This window comes from Mixophyes fleayi, chromosome 1 (genome assembly GCF_038048845.1).
Source record: "Mixophyes fleayi isolate aMixFle1 chromosome 1, aMixFle1.hap1, whole genome shotgun sequence".
NCBI classification, from domain to species: domain Eukaryota; kingdom Metazoa; phylum Chordata; class Amphibia; order Anura; family Limnodynastidae; genus Mixophyes; species Mixophyes fleayi.
The window spans coordinates 432,051,686-432,078,952 of record NC_134402.1 but is presented as its reverse complement, the minus strand read 5'-3'; the positions used below and the strand labels follow the sequence as shown (position 1 = coordinate 432,078,952).

Below are 27,267 nucleotides of genomic sequence, written 5' to 3'. Positions count from 1 at the left end.
AGCGGAAGATCACGTAAAATCACAGACCTGGCTAAGGCAGATGGTGCCAACGCTCTGCTGATTCCATAGCTGAAGAGTTCTGAACTTCCACTGGCGTTAATGTAAGGACAAAAACTGTGCAGTGGGAGCTTAATGGAATGGGTTTCCATGGCCGAGCAGCTTCATGCAAGCCTCACATCACTAAGACCAATGCCAAGCGTCGGATGGAATGGTGTAAAACACACCGACACTGGACTGTGGACCAGTGGAAACGTGTTCTGTGGAGTAGGGAATCACACTTCTCTGTTTGGAAGTCAGATGGACGAGTCTGTTTTGCAGATGTCAGGAGAACGTTACCTGCCTGACTACATTACGCCAACTGTGAAGTTTGGTGGAGGAGGGATAATGGTATGGGGCTGTTTTTCAGGGTTTGGGGTAGGCCTCTTATTTCCAGTGAAAGGAAATCTTAATGCTTCAGCATCCAAAGTAATTTTGGACTAAAAGGACATGGTTTGGTGAGTTTAGTGTGGAAGAACTTGACAGGACCGCACAGAGCCCTGACCTCAACCCCATCGAACACCTTTGGGATGCATTGGAACAGAGATTGTGAGCCAGGCCTTCTCGTCCAACATCAGTGCCTAACCTCATAAATGCCCTACAGAATGAATGGGCACAAAGTCCCACAGAAACACTCCAACACTTTGTGGAATGCCTTCCAAGAAGAGTGGAAGCTGTTATCACTGCAAAGGGGGACCGACTCCATATTAATGTCATTATAATCCCTGTTGGTGTAATGGTCAAGCGTCCGAATACTTTTGTCCATATAGTGTATGTCTATAAATGTTTACCGAGTATCTCCATATCTCTGTAAATGTTTAGGTAATAGATGCTCCGGCAAACAGACCACCTAATTATAGGCTTCTCTATATGAATATATTTGTCTTGCCCTTTTCTCTGTTAATGTTTACAGAGTACCTGTTTATGTTTGTAAACTTTTACCATGTACCACCTAGTACTCTCTTTTTGGTCTATAAGTGGTAAAGACTTATAAATCTAAGGGGCTACTCGGTAAACATTTATAGACCGAAGGGACTGCTCGGTAATAACTTTTATAGACCGAAGGAGCTGCTTGATAAACAAGCACTCCTTGTGTTTATAAGTGGTTTAGTAAATACCCCTTCTTTTGTATTTAAGTTTATTAGTTATGACCACAGTAAACTTATGTTGCGTATATTTTAACATACTGAAGCACCCCTTGAATCTAACAGAGGTGCACTTAGTTATACATATACCACAGATTGAGGAGCCCTGTATTAGGCAATTACAATGAGTCCTGATACTACCTCTACGGTTAAAGAGCTCTGGCGGCAGCACATCGGCTACTGAAGCCGCCATGAGATGAAGTTCAGCTGAAGATGGAACATTCTGATCTGTGGAGTCTGGAAACTGTCTGAGAAATTCTTCGGAATCTATGTCAAGTCTACTTAAGTGTCCAACCTGCAGTAATAAGGAAAATAGTGAGATTTATATATTTATTAAAAAAAAAAAATCACTTCAGGCAACAAATAATATGTTCAATAAAGAATAACATGATAGAATACAACTCTCCACAGTCTTTAACTACAAGAATTAAAAATGCATCCAAATATTGTGTCTTGACTGTTTACATTTAGCATATAATGACTGACTAATAAAGGCATGTACAAAAGAAGAAGCAATGAAGTATATATTGAGGCACTCCGGGATGTTTTTATATATTAAAAGCATATATTTTATTGATATACATTAAAAATGGATTATTATGGTTTCATAGATGGTTACGAAAATAAAAACAAAAAGTAAAACAAAAAGGGTAATTGTGTGTTGCAATTAAAATGCAGTATCAACTGTAATAACTTTGTTAACTCCTGAGTCTCCTATTGAATGTACACCTTTATTTGTGTTATAGGAGTTTTATTATCTGCCAATATTAATGATCTAAATTGATATTAGACCCATCCAACAATTATCATTAAAAACTTTCACCCTTAATATATATATCTCGAATAGCGATAATATATATGGCTAATTATCGATATATATGGTTTCTCTGGCCACTTAATATGTTAGTTATAATAGTCTATAGATTAGTTTCATAGTTATCAAATCAAGTGAATTAATTGTAATCCTGTAAAGCTGCAGTTTCGAGATAATAATCTATTACCCACTATCTGAAGATAACTGTCTATATTCATAGATTATTGTAAACAGATAGTGTAAAGGTAAGCGCGTGTTATAACCTGCCTAATATATAACTAACTGTGGCTATAGACCAGTCATTGGTATGCCTAAAGATGGACTGGCTAGAATATCAGTTTCAATTAGAGAGCTTGATTGCTAGCCATAGAATTGCGGAGCTCTCGTATTTTGCTGACTGTCTAATCATAAACTGCCTATGGCCATAAATCACTAAATTAAGGTAGATTGGTTGCAAAGTTGTATTTGTTACAGAATTATCTAACCCAGTCTAATAGTCATATTAGTATTATAATTGCAGATAGTGAGTTTAACAAAGTGAACGTCGACGCGCGTTTCGCTTGTGTGCTTTCTTGAGAAAGCTTCTTCTTCTTTGCTTCTACCTTTGTATTATAAACAAGTGTTTGGGTGCACCCTTCAGAGATTCATGAAATAAATAATATAATTCTGGATTAAACTGTATAACCAGGAAACTTAGGGATGTTATATGATTATTAACTTAATAATCTGGTGTGGTTAATCCTCTTTCCTATATCATTAAGATACGTATCTGTCGATTTTGGGCATATAATATGCAAAATTACTCTGCACGTGCCCAGAACAGGACCACACACCAGTAAATGCAGCCATGTCCGCTCTGTCGTCATAGGTAAAGGACACTTACTACAGCCTATGTTTTCCGAGAGGGAACAAGGCGGGAAAGGGGCATTCGACCATAGTCAATGTACAGTAAGGGTGAGCCAAACTCAAGCGCACACAGCCACATCCGAATCAAGCTCTGTGCATGGCAAAGTTACTTGTTTTTCTGTCATAACTCTTGCTCCAGCTACAGGGCTAGTCTAAGTCCTGATCATAGTGATGACTCGTATGCATGCTGTAACATGTGTGTGCAATAAAGATCAACTGTATAAATGTATTTTATGTGCAGTAGACATTAACAACATGCTAATAAATGTATTTCATGGGAGGGGGAGAAAACATTTATTTTTTTTTTATTTTTTTTTACTGTTTTATCGTGAATGTCTATATCATTAACAGGTTACATTCATTTAATAGATTTTTTTCTGTGCATTTTTTTGCAAATTTATATTCCAAGTAGGTATTGGACGTATCCCGCAGTGTCTTGTGAGGTAGAGCAGAGCGCACCTAGACCTGAATTCATCAGCGTATGTATCTTTAGATCCGTTACATGTTGAATTCGGGAGTGCGCAGAACCAATTTAAGTGCGTTTTAAAACAAACGCACGTTGCACTCAGTATGTGTGCCTTGATGAATCAGGCCCAACGTGCCTAAATTCCAAAGTATTTCCACTTTACGTGATGTTGGTATAGTCTGACAAAATACGATTTTGAGATTATGCAACTACTTTAGTTTGGGGGTTTAGAAGTGGCGGACACTAATATAGCAAAAACAAAATTGAGGTTATTATTAACTCGACTTTGTGAAATTGACCCTATAGAACATTAAAGTAGAATGCTGCGTATAGTTCCCTGAATTATGGGACATAACTTACCTCGGTTGGTGGGCTTGAGTTTTGCAATGTTGGGGTCATCTCTGGCTGATGGTCATCACGAAATCGAACATTTAGGAACAACTTTGGCGGCATTTCATGGTGCATATCAGACAGCAGGCTTTCTGTAAGAACCAAATTGGGGGTTATGCCGGGTGGTATTGGGGAGAGTATTATTTTGCCCTGGAGGCAGGGTTTATACTCATTGTTCTGTGTATACAGAGTTATCACATGAGAAAAACCATGAACAAGGTTAGAACAGTAGTAGTATAATGGGAATAATATGAAATAATAATGAAAACATAAAGGATATTATAAGCCATGAATGAGTTCTGTTATATGGTTTCATATGGTATAGAACTTAATAGAGAATACACTAATTGAACGTCATAGGATTCCGACAACGCGCACAAGACCAAACTGAACACAGATCACCAAGTGTGTATTACACCTTACACATCCTCTATGACTAAAGTATCAGAACTCTTCGTATAATTGTTAAACACATGGATTAAAGTCTGGGGCAGCAATAATGCTTTTTGTCATGAAGGAAAATTATTAACCGAAATAAGAATAGTACATTTAAACTACTTTTTCTTTATAAAACTGTACTGGAGATGAACTACATTACATAAATACATTGCTGGATGAGAAAATGTAAATTCAAAGCAGCAAGATCCTTTAACAGCTGCCAACAATTGTGACGGATACAAAACCAAGTGAAGAATCCAGGCGTAAGATTCAAAGCCACCTTTTTAAAAAGTTGTAATAGACTTCACCGTGCCTTTGTATTAGCATAATAAAGGGTTTTAGTCTGCTTTAAAATTAAAAAAGAAATAGATAAAACCTCACCTCCAGTGAGGATCCCAGCAGTGTTTGAGCTTCCTTCCCTGAGAGGGGGAGAAGGCCGATTTGGGGGCTCTACGGTAGCTCTGCACCAGGTTCACATGAGCGAGTGAGAATTAAGGGCCCATCTGTATTCGGGCTGCTATCCTATGTGGGTATCATAGAGTCGCAGTGCCGGATAACTTTCCTGTAGGGCCGGAGTGACTCTAATGAATCATAACGGTGCACCACCCCCTGGCAATCCCATGGAACAAACCACTGCAGCCGAGCTCAAAGAGACCCAAGTCCAAACGATACATCTCCCAGCCCAGATATAGTGGAGCTAAGGAGATGAGGGGCCCCCGCTCACCTGAGAAGTGTGTACACCGGGGGGGGGGGGGGGGGGTTAGTACATCCGCTGCTATTGAGTACAATGTTACATTAACAGCATGGTCCAGGCAGAGCCCCCAAAGACAACTGAACCAACCTGGACTGGTTGAAGATGCTGGATTACTCCTGTCACCTGTGTACTCCTAAACTGTATAGGAAGGACAGTGAACCACTTTATTAAGATGGCAGCTAGACTCCAATTGGTTGCTACGGTTACAGTACCGTTTTCTAGATTTCTTAAATTTCTCCCTAACAAGACTGTCAAGAACTGTAAGCTATATTTTAAATAAAAGTTTTAAATGAAAAACAGGCCATCTGGCTTAATGCTGAGAGATCTGACCTGCGGCAGGACGAGAGGAAGCCATGCGAGAGCTGAAAATTTCTTCACACTCTGTCCCTGTGTCTTTAAGAGGCTTCGGTGACTCACTGGCTCCTACAGGAAGACAACAACACATTAAGATTATTGTGTGTTGTATGCCGGTTTATTGAGCACTGGAGTGATCATTATAGGTAACAAACACCTGGATAATATTAAAACTGAACTAACACCAGCAATTAGATTCTAGCTGTCATTTTGTAGAATGTACTAAATAGATGATAACTAGAATCTGATTGGTTGTTATAGGAAACATCTCCACTTTTTCAAACCTGCAGTTTAGTAAATATACCCCCTGGACCGAATACGCTTTTATTGGCCGAAAACCGGGGAGGTATGTGAGGACCAATCAGAAACCACTCACACAGAAACTGCAGCTTCTCATTGGTCCACCTCCTCACATCAACTTCTGCAGCCAAAAATGTTCCCCACTTTAGGTTGTAAAGAAGCCTTACATTCCAAGTAAAATAACGTATTTAAAAAAAAAAAAAAAAAAAAAAAAGAGAGAGAGTGAAATACATGGTCTATTAGCAGATAAAAAGGGAATTTCTATGAAGCGGTTTCCAATTTTTAAAAAATGATTTTATTCTAATATTGTTTATAATCCTGTCTTATATTAGGCATATAGATATCAGATATTATACCCAGCTGGTAATAACTAGAACATAATACTCTGCTTAAATAAGATACAGGATACTTCGGCATGAGCCTTTCTAATGAATATAATACTCTAGTTAATCATTGTAAAATAGACGGTGAGCATTGCAAGGAAGGTTTTATACCAGTGCTGGAAGTGGGCTGGTATATGGTGATGAGCCATACTGTCACTTCTCCTACTGCCTTTCATTCACCTACATCTTCCATTCTGTCACTTCTCCTACTGCCTTTCATTCACCTACATCTTCCATTCCGTCACTTCTCCTACTACCTTTCATTCACCTACATCTTCCATTCCGTCACTTCTCCTACTGCCTTTCATTCACTTACATCTTCCATTCCGTCACTTCTTCTACTGCCTTTCATTCACCTACATCTTCCATTCCGTCACTTCTCCTACTGCCTTTCATTCACTTACATCTTCCATTCCGTCACTTCTCCAACTGCCTTTCATTCACTTACATCTTCCATTCCGTCACTTCTTCTACTGCCTTCATAGTAAAACTATTTCATTCACTTACATCTTCCATACTGTTACTTCTAAATTTTCACTTCGACCACTGGTTCTATCCAGGGCCGGACTGGGACTAAGAATCAGCCCTGGCATTTAAATTACACAGGCCCACCTGAGGCCCAGTAGGAAAGAAATTGTGTGCCGCCGCTGTGGCGCGGCCACATTGTGGTGTGGGTGTGGCCAACATGGGGCATTGATACATACATTATAATAAAACATTACATTTATCACACCCTCCCATCCACATCACGCCATCTCCCCAGACACATTATGACACCCCCAGCCCACTGTACTTATCTATGCTTCTGGTGCTGCTGACATCCATCAGCATAGAGTGAGCAGGGAAGCTCTTAGTCTCACGAGATTACCACATCTTGTGAGACTTAGAGCTCCTCGGCTTGCTCTGCAGGCTGTGTCCTGTCCAGGGACTGGGAGCAGCTATCCGCTCATTCCTCCTAACCAGAGCTGGATTAACGCTCGGTGGGCACGGGGTATTTAAGACAGGGGGTCCCTATTATGTAACATGGTTATCATATTAGACAAAATGTTAGACAAATACACAGGCAATACTGTGTGCAATACTGTTAGTTGCACGCAGCTTTGCCTTCACAAGCAGTACAGTGTGAAGTGGGACTTACCTCCCAACTGTCCTTGTAGTCGGACCAAATCTCACTAAACGAGACAGTCACCAAAATTTGGGAATTCCCCACCAGTGTTCTTGTCACTTTCACCACCTGTGGCTGCTGGTGTCTTTAGTAGCTGCTTGTCTGGATCCTCGAATGCTGGAGGCCCTATTTTGAAAAAAAAAATGGGTACATGTAATTTAGAAACCTCCAACCAGCCCTGGGGGTAAATGTATCATACCCCGGTTTTCTCAACTCGCGGGAGATCGTAGTCTTCGCAGCTTAAATTTAAAGCGGCGCTGCCTTGTAAAGGGAGGTTTCCCTTTACAAGGCAGCGCCGCTTTAAATTTAAGCTGCGAAGATGCCGATCTCCCGCGAGTTGAGAAAACCGGGGTATGACACATTTACCCCCCGGTGTTTAATCAATGCAACCCATGTTTTATAATTAGGCCTCCCTCCAGACTAAACATTAAAATACTAGCATTCACGTTTAATAAACCTATATACCTCCCTCCAAACAACCCCAACAATAAATTAAATCGCATTTACGTTTAAGAAATATACCTATTTCCCACAACCATCACTGTCATTAAATAATTCCTATTCACATTTAAAAATAGACGTTATTTTTTTCCCAAACAGCCCCACTTTCAATTAATAGCCCCCAAAACATATTATGCCACAATAGTGCCCCAGTTCGTACAATAGTACGCCCAAATGATATTTGTCTCTTATTTCCCCCCCCAGTGGCATACTGTTTCTTATTATTCCCCCCTTCCCCGAGTGGCATACTGTCATGTCTCTTATCCCCCCCCCAGTGGCATACTGTCATGTCTCTTATTCCCCCCCCCAGTGGCATACTGTTTCTTATTATCCCCCCCCCCAAGTGGCATACTGTCTTGTGTCTCATTTCCCCCCCCAGTGACATACTGTTTCTTATTATTCCCCCCCCCCTCCCCGAGTGACATACTGTCATGTCTCTTATTCCCTCCCCTTCCAGTGGCATACTGTTTCTTATTATCCCCCCCCCCTCAGTGGCATACTGTCTTGTCTCTTATTTCCCCCACCGTGGCATCCTTTCACTTCTCCCCATTTTCTATGTACAATCCTCCTCCCCCCCTTTATTGTACTCACCTGCATGTCTCTACTCGTTTCCGCTGTCGTCTGCCTTTTTCTGCTGTCCGCTCCTCTGACAGCTGCAGGACCCGGCCAGGACATGTAGCGCTGCGCGCGACACATTTCCTCTGGTGGCTGGTTCCTGGGGAGGAGCCAGCCACCAGGAAGCCTCAGTGACAGGCTGTACGACTCTGACTGCCCTGGACGCGATCATGTGAGTATACAAATGCTCACATGATCGCTGCGCAGGGGAACGGACCGGCCCAACTGACCATCGGCCCTTCTGGCAAATGCCAGAAGTGCCAGATGGCCAGTCCGCCCCTGGTTCTATCTAAGGACAGTTTCATGACTGTGCAAAGTTCTATAGTGTTAATAGTTTGAAAAAAAATTTCAATATTTCTGTGATTGAGCCAATTCTGTTTTGTACTGTGCTCAGGAAAATAACGTATATCTCCCACAGCAGACGCAGGGCTGTATTACTGCAGGGGGCTAGGGAGGTACAGGACTGGGGGTGCAGAAAAAAGGACTATGTTCATTATGTTTATATATTAGTTGCATTGGCCTGACACAATCCCCTTCCCCACACCAAATAATGGACGAGGGAGCATGAAAAAATGCTATAAAGCTGTAGGATAGCTGATAGAAAAGTTATTAATACCGTCGTTGCTGCCGGCAACATCGGTCTCCCAATAAAAGATAAGAAATCCCTGGTGTGTGAAGATTCTACAAATGGAAACGCTAAAGCTCATTAAGAATAAGAAAATTGTGCAGAGTACTCTAATCACTGAGATGTAAACACATGAGGTTATGTGTGTGTCCCCTACTGTATTTATGCTGAATATGCCTAATTAAAGTCAGTATTTCAAGAAGTGCAAATAACATGGTGCTAGACAGATATTGTGAAATGAGTCTTGGTAGAGAATGCAAATTGCAAACCTGTAAAGAATTGGTTATCATTTTAAATTGTGATTGAATTTTGCCAATGAATCAAGCATGCAAATCAATGTGAAGCAGAGAGACCAGACCTGGAGCAGGATGACCGGCAGCCGAGCGATTACTAGGGAATTCTTCACACTCGGTCCCTGTGTTCTTAAGAGACCTAGAAGCTATCGCAAGAGAGGAGAGGGAGCAGCAAGGTAGTTTAGTGAGTGCTTTATGTAGGTTTATTGAGCCTATTGTAGAATTGCATTAATCAAAACAGTGAAATGAATAGTAACCTGGCAATAATTATAATATTAATACAATTAAAGTTAGATTTATTACAGTATATGCAACAATACTTCTGCAGAGCCCAAAACTGCATGTAAGCCAACTGATATTTCGCCATTTAAAGGATCACTAAACAGAAAACATACTTTGGTCTATTACAAAATTATACGTTTTAACATTTACTAAAAAGTATTTAAAAGTTCTTAAATACTGTTAGAAGTGAAGATATTCTAGATTTTATGTAGCCCTAATATCTTATTACTGCAAACTGCATATTATCTTATCAGTCATTTAAACTGGAATTTGACCATATATTTTTTATTCTACATTAGTATTGGTCAATGGAATCTTATATTAGGAATTTACCTAGTTCTACGATGGTGCTAGTTAGTCAGATTGCAGAGCTCAAGTTTATTAAGGTGTGATAATCATCTCATAATTCAACAGGTTGCATTGTGGTGTCAGGAGGACAAGTGCGACACTATTGGGGGGGTGGGTTAGGGCATCACCAAGGGGTCCAGAAAGGACCAATAACACGACACACCAGTAAAAAAGGTATCAGCTATAACTCCCTCAGTTTGCCTATTTCCTGCATAGGGAAATAAATTAAACATATGTCTAGAATATACATTTCTCTGTTGTAGACAAAATATGGAAAATAAAAAAAATTTAAGTCCAGGTAGGCCAATTGGAATACTGCTCAATGGCAATGCTGACAAGAAAGTTGCCGTGCATGGTTTCTATACTCTAAAAGCAACTAAACATTTGCATATATAATTGCAAATGTTATTAAATGTTTAGTGATTCTTTAACGGCTACTTCCCAGCAGTGTAGTCTGGCTCTTTACTGCGTACTATTATCAGTGTACTTGAATTCCAAGGTCTTAGCTTTACCAGAGTCTGTGTTGGTGCTGGCATCCCGTATATCAGGCGCTCTCTTCTTTGTGGCAGCCATATAATGTAACTCTGCCGCAGAGGGCAGAGGAGTGTCTGGAATCTGATCTGACAGCACTGACTCGAATGTACCTGAAAATAAAGAATATCTTCATTGTAGCATCAACACTCACAGGCTATGAACAAAGATGTGAGACCAAGAGGTAGATGTACCAAAGCTTGTAAAACAGAAAAGTGGAGGTGTTGCCCATAACAACCAATCAGATTCTAGCTATCAGTTTTCTTGTATATTCTAGAGAAATGACAACTACAATCCATTGGTTGCTATGGGCAACACCTCCACTTTTCCTTTTTAGAAGGTATGATATATTGACCCCTAAATTACATCTGAATATAATGCCATGTTCTCTTCTGGTGAAATCGCTTTGACTTATATAAAATATAATAAATATATGGTCATTTATACAACAGTTTAATGATTATAATAGACAGCTCAACTGGCAAAACTGAACCACACATACTGTATATTTTAGCTTTTTAAAATCTTTTTTATTAATGTTTTAACAATACACAGAAAATACAGAAAACCATGCAAAAATATCCCCTAAAATGCTGCTGCAAGACTGATCTTCCTCTCTCACCGCTCAACATCTGCTGCACCACTTTGCAAATCCCTAAACTGGCTCCCTGTGTCCTCAAGATTAAAATTCAAATCACATAGCTTACCTACAAAGTCCTCAACACCACTACCCCTGCATACAGCTTAAATCTCATATCAAAATACTCTCTCCCGCTCTGTTAGATCTACCTCTGACCTGCGCCTTGTCTCCTCTCTGGTAACCACCTCTCACTCCTGCCTATAAGACTTCTCCTGTGCTGCTCCCCACTTATGGAATTCCCTACCACGCCCAATCAGGTTTTCTCAAATCTTTAGACGCTCTTTCAAAACCCATCTCTTTTAGCGGTGACATTATCCCCGATAACACTTTTCACACTAATGCACCCACACAACTATCCCAATCTTCACTCTGAGCCACACTCGCTCCTCTTGTTTCATCTGTGCCCTCTTCCACTGAGAATTAGAGATGCTCAGACTCGGTTCCCCGAGAACCGAACACACCCGAACTTATCAGACCCGGCTCGCCTCGCTACTTTAACGCGCCCTCGGAATTGAAAAGGAGGCAAAAGGTCATTGTTACAGAGTTTTTGGATTCTATAAGTACCGCCCTCCGCGGCAATCCAGCGCCATTTCACAGAGGGACACAGAAGGGGTAGCACAGTTCTTGGCAGTGTCTTTTCTACCTATGACGCTGCCTAACTGCACTAGAACGAGGAGTGGTAGCGGTGTTCTTCAAAGTCTCCAGTGACATTCAGGAGAGCTCCATTGCGAATTGTCATTGCTGAAATATAAATAATAGGTCTGACAGGCTTAGCCAAAGTTAATCCAGATCCAAAATCAAAACCAGAACACGGGGGTCAGTGAACATCTCTACTTAGAATGTAAGCTCTCTAATGAGCACGGTCCTCCATAACCTTTGTTTTCATATCTGCATTTATTTTGTCTACTTTGTATGTCCTTGTTCTATGTTTGTCCTGTTTTCCTTACTGTACGGCGCTGCGGAGAACTGCGACGCCTTACACATCTATGATAATAGTAATAATAATTTCCCATATTGTAAATAATTTAAGGTACATATGTCACCTATACACTATGGAGACAGCATACTTGTGAACTGAATCAATATTCATGAAAATGTAGCATGAATGAGCTAGGAACCAACATCACTGAGGCACTTTGTGACAGTTATTCACAAGATGCTAATTTTTATAGAACTGATTGACTCCACTCTAATACATATGGTTCAAATCCCAACATTGCTGACTCCTCAGTAAGGAGGTGACATGTGCAATTTAAGAAACGTCTGAAAAATACAAAGACAATCTCTTGGTAATGCACAAGTGAATGTATTTAGATAATTTATGGTCTAGTGTTAAGTTATATTTGACTTTTCTAGCATAAGTCAGGATTTATGACATCCTGTGAACTTCAGGTCAATTTATAATCATGTTATGTATTGATTATGTTTGACGTTCTGAATGTTGCATGATTGAATATTTATTTTATTATGATTATTGAATGTAGCTTATAAACAATTAAAAGACCCAGAAAGATGATTTAAGCAATATTTTATTGCAGAGTAGGCTCCTCTTATGGGTGTAGTTTATATTCCAATTGTGATATCTAATGCCACTGAAGGAAAAATATAGCAATACAGCAAACAAAAGACAATAAACAATGTATTTTTGCTGGACTGCTCACAGGGTAGTTGAAAGAAAACATCAATGACCTGGTATAAAGGATCAACACCACTTAAAACCAGAAGAAGCGCTGAACAGTGCAAGACAAGAACAAACGGTTGGACTAGTAGAATACAGATCGTGACTTTGATAATGTTACTATTGTTACTATTCAGCTTATGGAATGCAAATAAAATGAAAGAATAGGCTAAGAATGAAAACACAATGATATGTAATATAGCCGTGCCCAGCTATAGCAACCAATGACCAATTAGCTTTATTCAATGTAGCGCAAGGTAGACTAATAACAGGAAGTGTTTGGCAGCACGGTGGCTAAGTGGTTAGCACTTCTGCCTTACAGCGCTGGGGTCATAAGTTTAATTCCCGACCATGGCCTTATCTGTGTGGAGTTTGTATGTTCTCCCCGTGTTTGTGTGGGTTTCCTCCAGGTGCTCTGGTTTCCTCCCACACTCCACAAACATACAAGTAGATTACTTGGTTGCCATCAAATTGACCCTAGTCTCTCTCTCTGTCTGTCTGTATGTGTGTATGTTAGGGAATTTAGACTGTAAGCTCCAATGGGGCAGGGACTGATGTGAATGAGTTCTCTGTACAGCGCTGCGGAATTAGTGGCGCTATATAAATACATGATGATGATGATGGTGTCCTATGGGTTACTGCGCTGTGAAAGTTGTCAGATTAAGTGATGATGACCCCACACGCTAATATTTTGTTTTACGATACCAGCACATTTGCCCAATATTGCAGCACATACAACAAGAGGAACACCTGGGCGATCCTGCTTCATATTCTATCAGTATATCAGAATAGGGTCTCTTTAAAACCTATTTTTAAATGGACTTGTTACACAACTGCAACAATTATTCCTCCATCCACCCCTATTCCTTCTGCTAGAACATTAAGTGTCGAGTAATATCAGAGCACACCTTAACGCAATAACAGTGGCATTTCACAGTGTTAATTAAGTAACAAATTTCATTAACGTGTACTCAGTTCCCGTACACGTTGTAGGCACTTACCCAGTACACTGCATTCTTACTAATACTGGTTCAGCCCACGAAAGGGCTGCACACATGGTTGTAACAGTTGCTTATTTGAGAAAGATGAAAAACAACTTACCCAATGGAATGATAAATTCATTACCCTCCTCTAAACCCTGCTTGCCATGATGTTCATTCTAGGGACAAAAAGGTTTTTAAAAATCTATTTATTTTTTACTTTGAAGATGTAAAGGTACAATTGTGTGTTTGTACAATTATAGAAAAAGACAGTCAAGAGTTTAGAGTTGAAACCCAGTGCATTTACTATAAGTAGAAATAATAAACAATAAAATGGAAATTTGCAACTTAACATTAAATCATTTTATTATAAGCCAATGTGGAACACATACATGACTGAGGTTAGGCTCCACCAACAGCAGGCACTGTAATATAATAGCTCCTCCCATGCTCATGTAGCTCCTCCCACTGCCAGACAGGTATAGTTTACATACAGGAAAGAGAAAGAGGGGTGCAACACCAAAGGCTTTTACCTGCCTAACTGTCAGTGAAAGGTGTTTTTATAGATTTGTCTTGGGGTTTCATTTACCGCCAGTAACCCGTAGTTACGGACACTCCGATTGGTGCTATACAACCACCAGACACTTACAGACCAAGTTCTGTGATGCCCCAGTTGTAAGAGGAAATTCGCTGTCACCACCAGGCTCCTTTAGGGAGACCTAGATCCGCTTATTTCTGTTTATAACTGCTGCAGCACCTCTTTGCTAGTGACCGTGGCTAGTTCATCCTGACTGCGTACTGCGTTCCAGGCTGCAATACTGTGCTTAGCTACCTGAGACTCCCAAGAGGCAATGCATTTGATTTGAGTCCAGAAGGCACCATTAGAAGCAGGTGTAAGTGCTGAGAATTAGTGATGACGACTGCGTATACGTACCAGAACAAGTGTTTGCAATCAGAAGCAACTGTAAAAATGCATTAACAACATCCTGGTAAATGTAATTCACGGGGGAAACGAGATAACATTTTTTCATTAATGACAATAATTGAAATTTTTTTTTTTTGTGTGTTCTACTGGTACTTTATATTGCACATATGTAAGGAGGGTGGTGTCTATCTCAATACGGCAAGTGCATCCGTATAAGCAGAGCACACCTACACCCTTACTCAACAAGAGACATTTCTTCAGACCCGATTATAGTTGAATACGGACGTGCGTATGCCCGAATTACGCCCGTTTTTAAAAAAAACCAAAAACAAACACACACACACACAGACAGTCACACACAGACAGTCACACACAGACAGTCACACACAGACAGTCACACACACACACTCGGTTTGTTTTGCATGTCTTAATGAATCAGGCCCATGCCGTTTAAGCACAGATGTAAACGGACCCTGCTTGGTGGTAGGAATGATTACACTACCACAATAGGGAGAGGAGTCCTATTGTTATAGTGCCCCGATTCCTGTTAGTGGAGTTTAACCCTAGAGTGATGTCTGTGTCCAACTGACGGCTGAAAGAGAAAGTCGGGGATTTACTGAAACATACCTCAGTTTTTACAACTTCATCAAAATTATTTGGCTTGATGATGGAGTCTTCCGGGCGGAAGGTAACAGTTGTTTTTTTCTCTTTTTTGTCCCCTTTTTCTTGCAAAGTGCGTCTTTTCTGTCTTAATTGAGACAACAACATATTTACAATGTGTCCTGCTTAGAACAATAGTACTGAGTCATTTAAAAGTCTATTATTACTTTCCCTTTGAATTTGTATAATGGATTATATAGCATTTAATGTGATTATTGGCATTTTTTGTCTGTCCAGTAATTCTTTTATCTCCTCTCAGATCCCTCCTGACAATCTGCTCATAATGCAAATATTTGGTGGTGGGGTCTAGTGGGAAAGTGTGGGTACTATGTATGGCCAGGGGTCAGAGAACACATAAAGCTATAACTAGGATACGCTTTCCCCTGTACCAAGTACAAACAAAAACATTTTAGAAATTAAACAGCCTTTACCAAGAACATTCAAAACTCTGTTTTATAATTAAACCACTGATTAAGCTACATGGGAGTAATTCGGTGCATTATTTCTACCTCTTCATGCTGTCCCCAGCTTTCACCACTTCTTCAAAAGGCTGGATGTTTGCTTTCAACAACTGCACACTTCCTTCGGCCGTGCCCGGGTCTCCTCTGTGAGCGGCATCACGTTCAAAAGCAATAAGGTTCTCGAGCGGTAGGAGTCTAGGAGTGGAACCGATGTGGAGACTCTGAGGACAGAAATACAATATAAAATGTTTTATACAACTCTGTACCAGGATTACCAATCCTGGCAACCCCACTCACAGTCAGACCGAGCAACCAGATGTGTGTCCAGTCTGGCCATTGACGAGTGACCAAATAGCGTATGTTTGACCTGGATCACACAGCGTCAGATGTCGGTTAGGACATATACACGCAGAAATATTTTGAGAACAGATTATATATGCAGCTTTATACCTTTATGCTTTTCCTTCAAATGTTAGGAGGTTTGAGGGGTCTTCTGTTCATAAAATATATTATGTTCTATTAGGCATTCATTTACATCATATTCTAATGTGTCACTGACGATTTATTCAGCCCTTGCTTTACAACAATTCATTTGCTCCAGCTGGTGCAACTGCAGAACACGGCAGTCTGCTAAGCACACACAGACCACATGAGTGATAGTCAAAGGAGGTAAATGACTTGTTTACTGTAACCAGGAGGAAACACTGGAATTTGAACTGCAGAGCCCACCAAATGTATTATAACATTGTTTTGATGCAATGAGTATATTATTTACCTGTATCTGTTTGGGTAAGTCTGATTTAAGCAGGGTTAATGCTGCCTGTGGTGTTATCTTTGACAGATCTGACTTGTCCTTGGACAGAGGTGGAACCATCGGGCCTCTGAAGTTGGGAACTGGAATGGTTGGGATATAGAGCACTGGATCTGTGCGCAGGTGCAGTAGAGGGATTCCTACATTGTTCTGCGGTGTTCCAAACAAATCAATTTCAGGTTTTTCTCTTCTGTCCTTTGTTTTAAGGGACTGTTGGTGAGCACGAGTGCCTGTATGTGAATTAGATGAATACGCAGTTGAATGTTTTGAGAGACCTTTAATCACAATGTCTGCCCATTTCTTGGTATCCTCTGCCTTTTTTACAATCCTGATGCCAGTATTACTGAGACCTGTGTAACATGGAGGCTGGGTTACACGATCAGATGGTTGTGAATTGGTTGTCCTCTGGGCAGAGTTTGAAGGCCCCCATGCTTCCCTAAGGGGGGGACCATAGTTAGGCCTTGAGAAATGTTCAGCTCTTGGTTGTATGAAACCGGGCTCTGTGCGTAGTTTGAGCAGTGGGAATCCATTGAGACTACTGAATCTTGGAGGTGAGATGAGAGTAGGGGTCTTCTGTAGCACTGGTGGAGGAGTTATTAAAGGCAGACCTTGGCTATGAGTTGTACTTAATAATCCTAAGTTTGCTGGAATCTTTCCTCCATCATTAACCTTGTTGGTCGCTATGCTGAGTTCAGGAAGACTCTGTGCACAAAAAAAAAGGCAACAAAATGTCAGCTATAACAAACCATTTACCATGAAATTAAAGCCCTCAGAGATTGAAAGCAACTAAATAAAATCATAAAAGTAACAATTTAAAATATGACACTTATAACACTCTCTGAAGGATCAGATTTGGACTATGTGGCTGGGTTCCCCTTTTGCCGCACAACCCGCATGTACCGGGGGACACGTAAAGCCGCGGTGCTACAGCGCCTTGTTTTTTCAAATGTTTAAATGTAGTGTGTGGAACAGTGCTTGTAAAAAACGGAGTTCTAATATTTAAATGTGTGTCCAAGCTCACAACTGCTGGGAATGGGAGAACAAAGCCCTGGGAGCCAATAAAATCCATGTGTGAGAGAAGGGGACCTGACGATATTCAGGCTGCTGGAATCCAGATCCCCATATAGAGACTGGAGTGGAGCGGTGTAGGACCCTTGAAGCCCCACAGCAACAAGGTGATAGCTGCCCCAGGGTCTGGTTACAAGTCCCTCTGGAGCAGATTGGAGGGGGAGCTAAACACCGGAGCAGGGTCCCCCCTAGAAGATGCTTTGGGTGAGGAATTTAAAGATATATCTCCCAGCCCAGACCTAGTGGAGCCAGAGTAATGTGGAGGGAAGGGGAGTAGTGTGTGGACTAGGAGAAAAACACCCCCACTGAGTTAAAGTGAAAACATGGTCCAGACTGATTTATGTGAAATATAAGTGAATCAACCTGAACTCGTTAAAAAGGGCAGGAAGTATCACCCTTCCAACATGTGTAAAAACTGCAAATGATAGGTGTAACATCCACTACCTTTAAGTCCTACGATGAACAAAGTGTCCTGAGTCAATGACTCTGTCCGCTACTCAAAAGTCCTGACCCAAATTAAGTGGTCAAGGGAATCAATTCCCAATCATATTCAAGAAGGTGATGCAGCAGCTACACACCGCACAGAAGATAGCTGTTCCTGGGGCCAGTGAAGGATTCTGGCGCTGACTGTGACTACTCTCCTACTTCTACAAATGGGTGCACCATGGTGGTGGACAGTTGACCCTTACAGTTGGTGTCTGATGGCCAAGTAGCACCAGTAGGAGTGGTCATTAATGGCAGGTTATTGATGGCTAAGAGAAATCCCCCAAAGCAAATCTGTAAAGCCAAGGGAAAGGCCATCCAGTCACATATGACTTTGTTATCACATGTATAATTAAAAGGGGCTGCCCCGCCTCCTTTTAATATAATTCAGTTGTTTGAATATTTTATTGATGTTATGACTGCTGCACTTATAAACAAAGTTTAAAAAAAACAAAAAAAACTGGGCATCCTTTTTCTGAAACCTATACCTTTTTCATTCGGAGATAGTTCTCAATCCATCTAGTCAGGTCCTGATTATCCAATAGGCCGGCAAGGCTACAGCCTAGGGCCCGAGCCTTTTGGGGAGGGAGGAGTGCCACAATTTTGATTGTGACTAGGAGAGTTATTGAAATTTATTTTAAATTCTAAAAGAATGTTCCCCCGAGTAAAAAAAAAAATGTAGTAAGATTGCAATAAAAACAAAATGAGTGACAAAGATTGTCGTGACCCTTTTAAAAAGCCAAGTGGAGCTTGAAACACAGAAACAAACCTTGGTGATGGGGTGGGTGGGGAGAGGGGGGATGAAGTAAGCGGCATTTTAAATGAAAAGACAATTTCATTTTTACCTACTGCGTATTAGCCTGGCGTGGACGCTAAGGGGGTGCTACAAGCGCATTAACGTAGGGCAGCCTGAACCCTTACTCAGGCCCTGCATCTAGTCTGTCTCTACAAATATATTTTTATTGATACCACATAAAATTCAGCATGGAACACAGAATAATGGCATGGTGCGAATAGGAAAAAAAATATTGCCCACTGTCAGGATGAGAGCATAAATCTGATATGATGAAATAGGATATTAAATGTCAGGGCCCAAATAAAATATTGCATTGATACATAAATGAACCTGATTTTCAACTCAGATAAATGTTTGACCAAATGTTTTTAAAAAGGAAACAATTAGCCCAGTAGGAGGTAATTAGGTTGCATAATTCTTTTTGTGAGGAGACCTGCTTATGAAATGCAGATGACAGTCATCTATTTTTTTTTGATCATGTATTCCACTTCCTAATTGACTTCCTTTCAATAGGTAGTATAAACACAAAGAACCACTAAATGTGAATGAGAGAACCAGATGCCTAGGTGAGAATCTTGGAAACAGAGGCCATATTTGAAAAGCGTATACAGGTAAATAGAAATATGGGCTTCAAAGAAAAATGTCTTCATAGTTCATATTTTGGGAAATCTGGGTGCTACTCCATACCAAGGAGCGGAAATCACACCAGGGTTGTGAACAACAGGTACTGGTGGTATCCGGGAACACTTATAATCACATATCTTTGAAAAAGGTATGTCACATCGTCATAATTCCATCATGTTTGGCATCAAAAGATGGACAAATTCATAGGGGATTTATTAATAATGAAATTGAGTCTGTGTGACGCACCACAGAAAAGTTAGCTCACATAGTAGAATTGGGTAGTAAATCAGGCAACATGCAAATGGTGATTGAAAAAAGTATCACAGACACAACCCCTGGGGGCGGGATAGGTGTTGAAGTTCTTTAAAAAAACAGTTACAACAAATTGTCAGACTTTTTGGGAAATCAATTCACATTGATAAGCTGTCCATCTTCCAAGCTAATTTCCAAGGGCCAGAAAAGGCAATTTATGTAACAACTAGTCTGAATGTAACCCCTTTTATTTTAAACTGCTTTGCTTGTGTATTTTATCTCAATCTATTAATTTTTTATTAATTATTTTTTATATCTGTATGCCCTGTACATTTGTATATTAAATCTATAATTTAATATGTTGCGTCCTTGATACTTTAACGAATCCATTAGCCTGTTAAGAAAATAGCTCGGCCAAGTTAACCCTTTGAATGCCAGTGTGTGATTTGTTGATACATTAGATTAACAAGCTTAGCGTGTGCTTGCATTTACATTTGTGTAACAGTCTGGAGGTGTGAAGAGTTAACCCTTTGTTTGCTGGTGTGGGTCTTGCTAGTCTGTGAGCAGCTAGAAGCCTTGTGTGCCAGTGTGAGACAGTATATTGTGGTCTTTTTGCCCGTATTCAATAGGTGGTGGCAAACCTGAAGTGTGTGAGGTGTGAGCACTGTTTGGGGGCGATTCAGTAGGTCTATAACCTGTGTGATAGGTAAAGAGAGACTGCTGTATGAGGTCAAACCACACGATTCTAGCCCACAAACACCCCTAAAGTCATGGCAGCTGGGAGGGTGTTCGAGACACCCACAAATATCCCAACTGTATCTCACACATCTTCTGTCCTAAATTTTCTACATGTACATGTGCATTCTATCACATACGGAAAAACACACTAGTAACAGGCAAATGTATTAAATGCATAGAGATAAACATGTAAAAATAACAGGTTTTTCATATAAATAAAAGTCAAATAACATAAAGAGCACAGAGCAATACCTGGAGATTCTCCTTGTTGCTTTGGTCATGAGGGGCCTTTCCAGCACCAGAGTCATGACATCTCGTGGATGCTTGCACCACATCTGCTACTTGGCTAGTGTGTGACCCAGATACTGTACTGGCATGGCCTTGAGGGGCAGATTGTCCCCCAGTGGGGTTCGACATTGGATTCCTTTCTATTTGTGATGTCTGCTGCAACATGTGTTGCATGGCTGGCAAAGCCGCAAAGGAAGACCCCACAACTTGCATTAAGCCGATGAAGTTCATTTGCTGGAGCTGGGAAGTAATGAAATAAATAAAATAACATAAGTATGCTTGCTTTAATCTAAAAAAATGCATGACATATTTGTTAAATGGTTCATATTTTCAGCTCAATGTCCCTTTAGGAAGACACTATAATGAAACCAAAAACACTAGATAAATATAAGTCATTGCACGGTTACAAAAGTAGAAGATCGAGATGATAAATGTGTCTGCCTTATTAATACGGAAACACTGTTCATTGCATCTATATTGGAGCGAAACGGAAAACTAGGAAATCATGCAACATGGAGGGTTTAAAGCCACTCTTTATGGTACTCAATGCAGTGAATCAAGTGTAGGATCCCAGTTCTGATACAGTTGTATAATTTCAAAGTCACTGCTGTCCAGTGGCAAACTGGGACTGAGTTTGGAAAACCAGGACATGCAGGACCTTTATACTGGTTACATGCAATGATATTTAGTGACAAAGCGTCCTGCATGTTTTTACTTGTGGATGACAAAAACCCGCTACCTGTTTCTGCGTACAGTCATTCAATGACCACAGAGACAGGACGCTTTGTAATCTGGTCACTTGACCGAACAAAGACTTAGCCAGTTTGTCCACCTACTGGTCCTGTTGATCACCGACAGACTTTACTCACAGATTATCTAATGATACAAAAGTATCAGCTAAATAGAAACAATGCAAGGTTGTCGATGTAGTATAGGGATAATTAACCAGCCATCTTAATTTAATATAACTCTACCTGAAGTAGTCTAAACATTTCATCTTGGAATAGTTGCCTAAAAGCCTCCGACGTGTTGCCAGGCTGAGTGTTTTGCCCTCCATCAGTAACGGATTCCGGCTGGTTTGCGCTGGAAGCAGGAGGTGGGCAGGCTGCAGCTGCATTGGAGAACGACTGTGGGAGCGGAGAACCCAAACTAGCAGAAGCCGCTGGCTCATTTCTCCTGATAGAAAAACAAACATCTGCTTAAAGGTTTCAATGATGCATAACTGAATTAAAAAGACATAGTAATAAAAATCGGAGCTGAAAATACAGAAAAGGTCTAAGATTTACAGTTAGTATGCATTATCCACTATGCTCAGGTCACCCTTTACCTGTATAGTCCTTGTACTTTCATCTGTACGTACAGCCTGCTACAACGGTGTATCTAATATATATATATATATATATATATATATATATATTATGGTAAGAGTGTAGCCCTAGCCCTGAGTCTTAAATCAGCAGGCTTCACAGTGCCTGTACTGATACAATCACAGCCTGCACACTCAGTCACAGTGTTTGTGTTTGATCTCCATAGCAACGGACCCTGCTATCGCAGCACAGCGTGCACAGACTGATCTCTCCCTTTATTTAAAAGTGGGGATGATTCATGAATATTCCGATAGTGATTTTAAGAAATATAGCTTCTGTAACCATTTCACGTCACAGAGTTTCGCCCATTCGTTCTAAACCAAAATTTCAGTTTTTGGAAGGAGTCTAAAATTGGGTATAATGTTTTTTTTTTCCTCATTCATCCAATCTGGGGTACACTGCTACCATGGGGTTGTATGAGGGGACACAGTCACTTAAACTGTTAATGTAACCATTGAGGGAAGCGCCTCCCTTCTGAAACCCCTGAAGCTCCCTCAGTGTTATTTGCCCATAGGAGTTGAGCTTAATTTTAGGTTAGGTTTTATTTTCTTTTGTTGGATTTATTTATTAGTGATTTGTGCTGTGTGCTGTGTTTTATCTACACAGTGCTGACAGGTATAGTCTGCTGAGGGAAACTAATCCCCACAGACAGGCTTAGTAGATGAACAGATGAGTGCCAGTGGCTCTCACAGAAAGTACATTTTTGCAGTGCCTCTTTCCTATAGTTACAGTAGTTATCACTGCTGTAAGCCATTATTATTATTATTATTATTATTATTATTATTATTAAACTGTATATCCGGCGCTGCCATTGGTGCCATAGAGCGCGCGATGTCAATATGGTGAAGCCATATCGGTGCTCATACCAAGCCCCCCTCCCAAAATAGGAGAGGGGCACTCTGAAAAATCAGTGCCACAGAAGGCTCTAAGGAGACGAGAAGGATTCATTTTGCTGACTTATATATAGTAAGCCATCGCAGATGACATGCCTGGAAGCCAGAGGGGAGGCCACCCCTACTTAGCAATGGACTTGGTATATTCCTAAGGCAGGAAAACAAGCTACTGAGTCGGCAGTACACTCCTGAGAGGATTATTAATGAGTGTATTCTGCTATTATCCTTGCTGACAGGATTCTCTCCTCCTGACTGTACTTCAACTATCCTAGAGTGATAAGTACATTGTAGAATTCTTGTATTACTGTCTACTGGTGTAAACTGTATTTATATGACTGTATATATTCATATATCAAACTGTATTACACATAGTTTTGATTACTTGACAGATACAAGTACTATTATACATATATAGTGGTTAGAATCTGAGGAGGAGCTTGTCATGTTCATATAGGACTGCTCCCCCTACACACATTGGTCTGTTCCTTGGAGCCAGTTCAGGAGAAGTGACAGTTGAAGAAACTCCTGAGCAGTTTTACCTCAGACACTGATCAGCAGTATATACTGTGTGTGACTGACAGGCTGCTCTCTACCTACCTCTACTGATCAGCAGTATATACTGTGTGTGACTGACAGGCTGCTCTCTATCTGCTGCTACTGATCAGCAGTATATACTGTGTGTGACTGACAGGCTGCTCTCTACCTACCTCTACTGACCAGCAGTATATACTGTGTGTGACTGACAGGCTGCTCTCTACCTACCTCTACTGATCAGCAGTATATACTGTGTGTGACTGACAGGCTGCTCTCTACCTACCTCTACTGATCAGCAGTATATACTGTGTGTGACTGACAGGCTGCTCTCTACCTACCTCTACTGATCAGCAGTATATACTGTGTGTGACTGACAGGCTGCTCTCTACCTACCTCTACTGATCAGCAGTATATACTGTGTGTGACTGACAGGCTGCTCTCTACCTACCTCTACTGATCAGCAGTATATACTGTGTGTGACTGACAGGCTGCTCTCTATCAGCAGTATATACTGTGTGTGACTGACAGGCTGCTCTCTATCTGCTGCTACTGATCAGCAGTATATACTGTGTGTGACTGACAGGCTGCTCTCTATCTGCTGCTACTGATCAGCAGTATATACTGTGTGTGACTGACAGGCTGCTCTCTATCTGCTACTGACCAGCAGTATATACTGTGTGTGACTGACAGGCTGCTCTCTATCTGTTGCTACTGATCAGCAGTATATACTGTGTATGACTAACAGGCTGCTCTCTATCTGCTACTGACCAGCAGTATATACTGTGTGTGACTGACAGGCTGCTCTCTACCTACCTCTACTGATCAGCAGTATATACTGTGTGTGACTGACAGGCTGCTCTCTATCTGCTGCTACTGATCAGCAGTATATACTGTGTGTGACTGACAGGCTGCTCTCTATCTGCTACTGACCAGCAGTATATACTGTGTGTGACTGACAGGCTGCTCTCTACCTACCTCTACTGATCAGCAGTATATACTGTGTGTGACTGACAGGCTGCTCTCTGTCTGTGGGTACTACAGGTATCACTGCTACTGATCAGCAATATATACTGTGTGTGACTGACAGGCTGCTCTCTATCAGCAGTATATACTGTGTGTGACTGACAGGCTGCTCTATCAGCAGTATATACTGTGTGTGACTGACAGGCTGCTCTCTACCTACCTCTACTGATCAGCAGTATATACTGTGTGTGACTGACAGGCTGCTCTCTGTCTGTGGGTACTACAGGTATCACTGCTACTGATCAGCAATATATACTGTGTGTGACTGACAGGCTGCTCTCTATCTGTGGGTACTACAGGTATCACTGCTACTGATCAGCAGTATATACTGTGTGTGACTGACATGCTGCTCTCTACCTACCTCTACTGATCAGCAGTATATACTGTGTGTGACTGACAGGCTGCTCTCTATCTGCTACTGATCAGCAGTATATACTGTGTGTGACTGACAGGCTGCTCTCTACCTACCTCTACTGATCAGCAGTATATACTGTGTGTGACTGACAGGCTGCTCTCTGTCTGTGGGTACTACAGGTATCACTGCTACTGATCAGCAGTATATACTGTGTGTGACTGACAGGCTGCTCTCTGTCTGTGGGTACTACAGGTATCACTGCTACTGATCAGCAGTATATACTGTGTGTGACTGACATGCTGCTCTCTACCTACCTCTACTGATCAGCAGTATATACTGTGTGTGACTGACAGGCTGCTCTCTATCTGCTACTGATCAGCAGTATATACTGTGTGTGACTGACAGGCTGCTCTCTACCTACCTCTACTGATCAGCAGTATATACTGTGTGTGACTGACAGGCTGCTCTCTGTCTGTGGGTACTACAGGTATCACTGCTACTGATCAGCAGTATATACTGTGTGTGACTGACAGGCTGCTCTCTATCTGCTGCTACTGATCAGCAGTATATACTGTGTGTTACTGACCGGCTGCTCTATCAGCAGTATATACTGTGTGTGACTGACAGGCTGCTCTCTACCTACCTCTACTGATCAGCAGTATATACTGTGTGTGACTGACAGGCTGCTCTCTGTCTGTGGGTACTACAGGTATCACTGCTACTGATCAGCAGTATATACTGTGTGTGACTGACAGGCTGCTCTCTATCTGTGGGTACTACAGGTATCACTGCTACTGATCAGCAGTATATACTGTGTGTGACTGACAGGCTGCTCTCTATCTGTGGGTACTACAGGTATCACTGCTACTGATCAGCAGTATATACTGTGTGTGACTGACAGGCTGCTCTCTATCTGCTGCTACTGATCAGCAGTATATACTGTGTGTGACTGACAGATTGCTCTCTATCTGCAGGTACTCTGCCTTTGACATGGTTCTGTAGAGAGTACCTTACATCAGTTTTGTCATACACATATCTGTACATAAAAATTTATATTGGTTAGCAAAGAAAAGGTATCACTCCTATAATACTTTTGTCTTTTTTGACACTAAAGTATTCAACACACATCACATAGATTTTTCTGGCTGACACGGTACTGCAATAAAAAAAATAATAATTTTATTTTGATACACATTCACATATCTGTACAAAGAGATATCTGTAGAATATTTGCATACTTTTACCAATTCCTTCACATAGACAGAATCTCAACAATAGGACTTTCTATTGTGAGGATTATTCGGTAATGTATATTAACACAAAATTGTGTTGGAAAGTACAACTCTAGGTTTATCCCTGTAGAGTTAGAAGATATGTATAAGCATTTACACACACACACACAAAGTAAATTTAAAACAAAACAAAAAAAGTGTAGTGTAACTGCGACTAATGATATAGAGTTGCAGGTTACTTATTTCCGTTGGATCCTAAATATTGCGAAACATGTCTGACAAAGGTAAAAAAAACAGGGTGGATTATTTTACCTCTGCAAAATGTAAATCCAAACTACCCAGTGGACTATCCAGTGTCAGTTTGTGTGGACTGTGATGCAGATGGCTGGTGTGAGAGCGCACGAGGGCCCCCCTCTGATAGAGGAACCAGCGTAGGTGACTACATTTGGACAGTAGGTGGCAGCGCTATTTCAGTTGCTCGCTCATCCTGCAGCGATACCTGCAGTGGATGTGATTATCAGTCTGGCTCAAAATGTATTAAGTGCAGTCTTCCAAGACTGTTGCCCTTACGACATCTTCACAGGTTGCAGGAGAATGTTCTTTTGTCCTCCCAGCTCCTCTTGGTTTCCAAGGTCAAATCCAGGCGGAAGTTTCTTGGTCTACTTCATACAGGACCTTGAAAAATTAAATACATTTCTTGCATCCACGAGAACTCGGACTTCCCGTAAAAAGGCATAGGTCTGTTCATCTTCTCTTAGTGGTCTCCGATTCAGAGGCTCAGTGGGAAAGAAGCAGAAGAGGCATGTAGTCTGCTTTCCCCCTTCTGAAGAGCTAACAAAGCCCATTGAGTCAGCATGGTACAGCCAGACAGAAAATTCATTGTACAGCGTATGTTTCCTAGCCTCTTTCAACTTCAGCTGGATGAGATGGCCCAATGGGAACAGTTACCTAAGGTGGATACACCTGTAGCGCACTAGGCATGCCATACCACTCTTCCTGTACCTGATTCAGCTACTTGTAAAAATAGCACTGACCGTAAAATGAAAAGTTCTCTAACGACCATGCTTTTTTACACTTTGGTGGCTAAAAAGATAGAGACCTGGGCAAATCAGC

The 27,267-nt window shown here is 41.1% G+C and overlaps 1 protein-coding gene across 8 annotated transcripts in view; it reads right to left on the bottom strand.

The window, feature by feature from the left end:
* The window catches only part of CPLANE1 (ciliogenesis and planar polarity effector complex subunit 1), an 88,322-nt gene that overhangs the window by 19,805 nt on the left and 41,250 nt on the right, over positions 1-27,267 (bottom strand). For 4 of the 8 annotated variants that reach the window (XM_075184237.1, XM_075184231.1, XM_075184232.1 and 1 more), the window contains exons 31-41: positions 21,725-21,926; positions 20,715-20,990; positions 16,466-17,203; positions 15,739-15,911; positions 15,197-15,317; positions 13,766-13,823; positions 10,328-10,459; positions 9,251-9,331; positions 5,280-5,372; positions 3,728-3,849; positions 1,323-1,476 (exon numbers count right to left, since the gene is read on the bottom strand). In XM_075184237.1, the coding sequence (XP_075040338.1) occupies positions 1,323-1,476; positions 3,728-3,849; positions 5,280-5,372; positions 9,251-9,331; positions 10,328-10,459; positions 13,766-13,823; positions 15,197-15,317; positions 15,739-15,911; positions 16,466-17,203; positions 20,715-20,990; positions 21,725-21,926 (2,150 nt within the window). The remainder of the gene's footprint in view (positions 1-1,322; positions 1,477-3,727; positions 3,850-5,279; positions 5,373-9,250; positions 9,332-10,327; positions 10,460-13,765; positions 13,824-15,196; positions 15,318-15,738; positions 15,912-16,465; positions 17,204-20,714; positions 20,991-21,724; positions 21,927-27,267) is intronic. The other 4 variants (XM_075184235.1, XM_075184238.1, XM_075184236.1 and 1 more) reach the window with 4 other exon arrangements.